The sequence below is a fragment of the Onthophagus taurus genome, chromosome 8 (assembly GCF_036711975.1).
Source record: "Onthophagus taurus isolate NC chromosome 8, IU_Otau_3.0, whole genome shotgun sequence".
NCBI lineage: Eukaryota > Metazoa > Arthropoda > Insecta > Coleoptera > Scarabaeidae > Onthophagus > Onthophagus taurus.
In genome coordinates, this window is record NC_091973.1 from 14,811,974 (window position 1) to 14,818,900 (window position 6,927).

General features: G+C 34.6%; 1 protein-coding gene across 3 annotated transcripts; it reads left to right on the forward strand.

Moving 5' to 3' along the window:
• LOC139431115 (uncharacterized) lies at window positions 1-1,665 on the forward strand. Of its 3 annotated transcripts, XR_011641430.1 has the most exons (5): window positions 1-195; window positions 264-294; window positions 374-416; window positions 481-1,576; window positions 1,629-1,665. XR_011641430.1 is itself a non-coding variant. In XM_071198706.1 (3 exons), the coding sequence occupies exon 3, from the start codon at window positions 481-483 to the stop codon at window positions 1,459-1,461; it is 981 nt and encodes a 326-aa protein (XP_071054807.1). In that variant the 5' UTR covers window positions 1-195; window positions 264-416; the 3' UTR covers window positions 1,462-1,657. The 3 variants fall into 3 exon arrangements, 1 of the variants encoding a protein (XP_071054807.1); XR_011641429.1 differs by having other exon boundaries at window positions 264-416; XM_071198706.1 differs by having other exon boundaries at window positions 264-416; window positions 481-1,657.
• Window positions 1,666-6,927: the final 5,262 nt, after the last annotated feature.

Sequence of the window (6,927 nt, forward strand, 5' to 3'; positions counted from 1 at the left end):
TTCTTGTTTTGTTTCATCATAACAGTTCTTTCTACTTTGTTTTTGTGAGTACAACTTGTTTATTTGTTTGTTATGTTAAATTGTTATTTTTATTTTTTCAATTCCTACAGGACCTTACTACTGATCACTTCCATTTTGTGTTTGATCAGTTCGATCAGTTTTGATAACTTCGTTATCTCGGCGACTTTTTTTCTGGTAAGCCTTATAGCCTTCTTTTCCTTTGCATATATTGTTGCTAATCTGTTTTTTTTTCATTCCTATAGCTCCTTCTATTTTAAATCTTAATTTTTGTTGGTAAGCATAACTTTATTATTCGAACGTTTGTATCATAATATCTACAATAATTTTTTATCATTCACATCCTATCATTCAGCACCCACTGCAATTAGATTTTAACGTTCTTTTCATCAAGCGATGTAAGTATACATGATTTTTTATTAAAATAAAATAAATTAATGTATGAATCTTTTTTTTATCAAGATGTCTCAAGACGGTTTTAGTCAAATTGATTTAACTGCTCCCGGTTTCGCCAGCAGCCAGGAGTCATTCCTGTTAAACAGTTTTGACATAAACCTGTTGAACATATCGACTGTTGAGAAGGCGCTGGATCCAAACGTGCAACCTAATGAGCAGCCGATGGATCCTAACGTAGAATCTAATGCGCAGCAAGATCCGTCGCTTCTGAACGTCGCAGGTTCCGCGAATGTCGACGATAAAAATGTGAAACGCCTTTCACTTCGTCGGAATTCGGGGAACCGTGAACATTGGAAGAAGGCTGCAGGTGTGTGGGTACCGTCAGAAAAGTATAGAGAGGAAAGAAGGGAGGCACGTGCTCGTTCGCGACGTAGCCAACGCAAGTATGTGTCAGTTGAACAAGCGACCCCGTCGAAGGTTGAAATGACACAGTCGAAAGTGGTTACCGAGAACGAGTCCGATAAATCCGACGACTCTCTTGCTTTAATGGCGGTATCACAACACTGTAGTAACCGGAAGTATCTTAAAGCTACTAAGGCTTCTTTTTCTTCTTCTAAAGCTTCATTGGCTCCCGTTACTAACTCAAATATCCCTAACACCGAAATTCCTTCGTTAAGCCCGAAAGTACACATCTTAAGGGTTGACAATATTCCTGCTAATATTCCTGCTACTTCAGATATTTCCGATGTGTCTGCCAGCCTTTTTTCAAACGCAATGTGTACAGCAGTAGAAACAACCAAAGGGGAGATTTTGGCCGAAATTAATAATTTGTATCAAAATTTTTATAAAGACCTTCATGCAAAGGTTCTTCAATTGCAGACCTCTTTGAGAGAACTTTCACAGTTTAGAGAAGGGCTGGCATCGAGCTGTAACAACCCTTTAACAATATCGCTCGACATCACCATAGCATCATTAACCTGTGAAATTAAAAAGGCTGAATGTATTTTATCTAGTTTCACTACTAATAGCGTAAACTTCCCTTCCTAGCTTAAAGATGACTAATAATATGGATAATATGAGAGTTAATCATATGCTAAGACTATGTGAAGTGGAGCAGAAAGTTGCCTCGTTGGAGGTAAAATTAGATGCTATATTTAAGTTGGTACGTTATACTTATAATACTTTTTTCCATGTCATTAATTTTATCTTCTCAGCTGCAGAGTGTGTCAGAATCGGCTGTGGTGAGGGGTGAAATGCATGTGCAAAACATGCACATTAACCGTTGCACATGTGTTAGTTCACCGACTCCGGCACCGACTCCGGCAACGACTCCGACAACTACTCCGGCACCAGCAGCACCACCACCTCCTTACCAAAGATATCAAGAAGAGGAGGAGGAGGAGTGGTAACTACTCCTTCTCTTCTTTTATTTATTAAGTTAATATTAAGTTAATTATTAAGTTAATTATTAAGTTAATTATTAAGTTAATTATTAAGTTAATTATTAAGTTAATTATTATTTTATACTTCCAATATACTCAATATATCTATATAAAGTTACTTTTGCTATATTTTCATTCAGTCTTATCCTGTTAATGTTATAATTCATTTAGTACGAGAATCATGATCGACGAGAAATTAAAATGTCTACCGCAACTTCTAACACTGCCTATAGTAAATTTTAGTAATGGTTCGGTCGAAGAACACTTTACAAGACACAGCAATTTATTTGGTGGAAAATGTAAGCGAGGTTTAATTGTAGGACCCTCTGGTGTCGGAAAAACAAATGCTATGTTATCGCTTTTACTTGCACGTAATGGCCTCCGCTTCCTAAACTTATACTTATGCTCCAATTCGTTATACCAAAATAAGTACGATTTTTTAAGACGTTTAATTGAACCTATAAAAGATTGCGGTTACTATGAATTTTCTAATATAGACGAGTTCATTCGACCGGAAGATGCGAAAGAATATTCGGTAGTCGTATTTGACGATGTTTCCTGTACAGGTCAAAATGTCATTAAGGAATTTTTTTCGTATGGTCGACATAAAAACATTGATTGTTTTCTAATTTGTCAAAGTTATAGTGCAATTCCAAAACAATTAGTTCGCGATAATTGTAAGTTTTTGGTGTTATTTAAACAAGACTTAACAAATTTAAAACACGTATTTGAAGATCACATAATGAGCGATATGGAGATTGTAGTGTATCTAAGGGACGTTACCGTAAGGGTTTTGATAAATTCATTGAAGTTTAAAACTAACGACTTCAGCTGTACAGTTCGTAGTAACTTCACATACATCATACAATGAACAAGACGATAGCTGCAGAACTTATCGCGGCACGAGAAGTCGTGAGAGACAAAATTCGTTCTTTAAAAGAAGACTTAGAGGAGTCAAGGATTCGGTCGGAAACCGCATATGCACCCATCGCAAGACCCTTACAGGATATTGTCGCAAAACTTGACACTGCGCCTTTACTATCCATTCCAAAACGAAGTTTATCTCCAAAAGAAGAAAAATTGATATCTAAGATACAACGCTACTCGCCGGATATTTCTGACGTACCAGCTAAAACCGAGACCGAATATTTTATTCGAAAACCGAAAGTTCCATTAAAAGAACAACGACGAAAATTTGCTACATCGACTCCTGAAAAAAGGTTGGTATCTTCTCCCACGTCAGTAGTATAGAAACGCCGATTCTAGATAGGAAGTTGCTCCTCCGCTCCTCCGTGACGTCATCAGCCCAATGTAAAAGGATAGGGAAGGGTACCAACCTAAGGCGGAGGAGAAAAAAAAATAGGTTGGTATTGGAAAAGTAACCAGATCTGGTGACTTTTAAAAAAAAGTAACGCGCCACCTAGTGGTTGGTAGTTGAACTAAACCATTACCGACAAGGTAGACTGCTACTTGTTTTTTTAAAAGTCACCATATCTAGCTACCAACCTATTTTTTCCCCCAAGCCTTTGGTTGACACCCCTCCCCCCCTATCCTTTTACATCGGGCGGATGACGTCACGAAGGAGCGGAGGAGCAACAACTTCCTGTCTAGAATCGGCGTTTCTGAAAGATGGCGCGTTGAACGCATAAAGGCGCGCCTCACAACTCTTGAATGCGCGTGCGCAGGAACTTGGGAATATTCCGGAAAATAATAATAACACAATTTAACACAATTTAATTCCCCCCCCCCCCAATCAACCCAATAAAAGTATTAATAAACATTTCTATAATAATAAACATTACATAATAAATAGTTACAAAAAAATAATAAAAACCTTAATGTTATGGTACTTTTTTTACAAATTCAATTATATGAGCGGGCTTCGGTTTACCACCATCCTTTATTATTATACACGATACATTGATCTTGTAACTCCAAAAAATTTCTTGATCGGTAGGTAAAAAAGAAACGTTGAGAAGCAAGCCCGCTTCTAACTCCACCACAACGGAAGGTGACGACCATGCGCAGCTCGTAAGACGTTTTCCATTAACAATAAATATGGTAAAAGGGGTAAATCCAACTCAACTTCGAATAAATTTTTTCTTTGGTTTAAACTCACAAAGACTGAAAAAAAAACACAGAGACGACTATGAGACATTGCGCGCGGTTTACGTTTGACGGGTAAATCCAACTCAACTTCGAATAAATTTTTTCTTTGGTTTAAACTCACAGAGACCGAAAAAAAGAAAAACACAGAGACGACTACGAGACATTGCGCGCGGTTTACGTTTGACACGTTCGGTTTCTAAAGTAAAACTGATTATGAGTTACGCGATACAATGCTTTCCTCGCCGGGGCGGAAGTGTCAACTTACGACAATCGGCGCGGCGCATCACCAAGTAAAGTGCAATGCACCTCGCCGGCGGGAGTGTCAAGTTACAATCAATGCTGAGCAATGGAATAATTGACCTAAATGAAATGCTATACATATATATAATTAATATTAAGAAAGTAAAAAAAAATAATACAAATTATAAAATTTTTTAATGCGTTTTCATTAACAAAAATGATGTAAGTGAAAAAAAATACATTTAAATAAAAGAAGGAAAAGGTTTCGGCGGCTCAGTGGTGATGTAAATTAACGAACTATATAATACAGACTTATTTAATTTAATTTTACGCGAATTGAACCGATAGCTGCAAGGTGAAATATAAATACTTTAAAGACAATAAACCACTGAACCACCGAAACCTTTTCAATTTAATATTAAAAGCCTAGCAGTTGAACGGAAATACAAACAAAAAAGATGCGTGTTTAAGAAATATATAAAACTTACTTATTTAATTGAATTTAAGCGGATTGAATTGATGGCTGTCAGGTGAAATAGAAACAACAAAATGATGTGTTTAAGAAATACATTTGTTATTATTTAATTTTTAAGAATATATAATTTTTATAATACAATTACATTTATATTAATACAGATGAACATCAGGGTCATCGGTCGGAAAGTTTTTACGTTTCAAGCTTCTTGACGAAATCCAATAAATATACAGGGTGTGTTTTACCAATGTCTTTTGCACCCTTATAAATTATAGACATTTTGCTAAGTTCCATAATTTCTTCGTCGGTAATATCTTCTGCGATGCGTCTTGGTAAATAAATTACGAATCCAGCCTCCAGTTCAAGTACCACGGACGGCCAAGAACACTTTTTAAGCTGTTTCCCACACTTAATCGGGTATGGAGTGTCTGTTTGAAGCGCAGAAATTGATTTTTTCGGTGGGAAATTGCACTGACCCAATTGACTTAGACGAGACATGATTTGTTTCGTAGATTAATAATAATAAAACGTAACCTGTTAGCTTGGAAATAGCTGTCATACTAAATAAATTATTTAGAACATGTAATTATATGTATGAAAATAATGGGGGTGGGGAAATGTGTAATAGAAGTTTCTAGAAGGATGATGCAATTCGCACGTCAGGTGTTATTGTTATCTAAAATGCAAATCAAGCAGTTTTTGTGTAATAGAAGTTTCTAGAAGGATGATGCAATTCGCACGCAGGTGTTATTGTTATCTAAAATGCAAATTAAGCAGTTTTTATTATTAAATCACCAAAGTTATGTAAAGTTCATTGAACCTCACCAACACTTGTTTCAACATGTTTAAACTTGTTTAAATTAAAATAAATATAATTTTTTAACGCAAGTATTCGTCAACATTCTTAATAGTAGTAAGTTTAAACTCATGAAATCATATCAATATATTCCATTAAGTAATAATTTATTTCAGATAAATTTTGCAAGCAAAATTCTCGAATTAATTTTAACTTATCCTTCGAAAATTTAGTGTTCATAATAAAATCAATGTAATCATTAAAATGCAAATTGTCTAATACTTTTAATTTGTATGAAATTAAAAATTCCTTAGATAAAATGTCTTGAACTTCCATCAAGGTTAATATAATCGGAATAAAAAAATTATTTTCAGGGTCCATATCTTCATATGTGATGCACACACAATTCTCAACGTCTGCAGTAACTCTAAGAATTCCATCCGCTAACGGTATAATTTGGTCAGAAAAGTTCATTTTAAAACGAATGATTTTAAATACATTAATCAATTGTTCCCAATCTTCACGTAGAAAAGAGAGTATATGTGATTTCGATTCTACATCATTCCAAGATTTAAAAATCAATTTCACACATGTTATAAAACCTCTCGCCACACTAATACCAACTTTTATGTTAAATCTATCGATCGAATATAAGGTTTCACCAATAAATTTATTTTCTTTCTCTATATCATCACGAAACTTCTTCCATTGTTTATTAATTGATACCCAGTAAGGGCTTTCAGAAATTTCACACCCAGTGTTAACATCCATATTTCATCAAATTTAGTTGTAAACTGAATACATTAATTTTTTAATTATATGATATATCTCACACCCCCACCCTCTCCCAATAAATTTTACAACTATTATAATAATAAAACTACAATCAATTTTTTATTTAAAAATTATTATATTTACAACTTAAATACAAGTAACATTATTGTGATTATATAAAAATTTTTGTAAAATTAATACATTGTTTTGTGAACATACTGCTGGAGAGCCGGTGTGGAACCAACATTGATTGTTGGATGAATTTAATTTAGTCTCATCCTCTTCCGCAAATTCTAACGCAATATCCGTTAGTATTGAATTGCTTTTACGTGTTTTCAAAAACTGCTTCTTTTGATTTCCCTTAACAAATATTTGATCGTAGGAGGAAATTAAGGTATCAATTACATTTAGACCTTCTGATTGATTTATCCACCCATCGCTATATAGCAACCTGTGATGGTTGCGTTCCAAATATCTCACTGATCTTCGATCTCGAACGTTTAACTGTTGGAATGGTATACTAGCTTTTAAGTGTAAATGTATTATGTAGTCGGTGGTGATATCCACAAGAGTAAATTCTTTAACTTCGAATTTAGAATTGATGTAAAACCCCTGAACGTCTACAACCGCGATTTTGAACTTCATATTGTAAACTAACATATGACCTCATGTGTAAT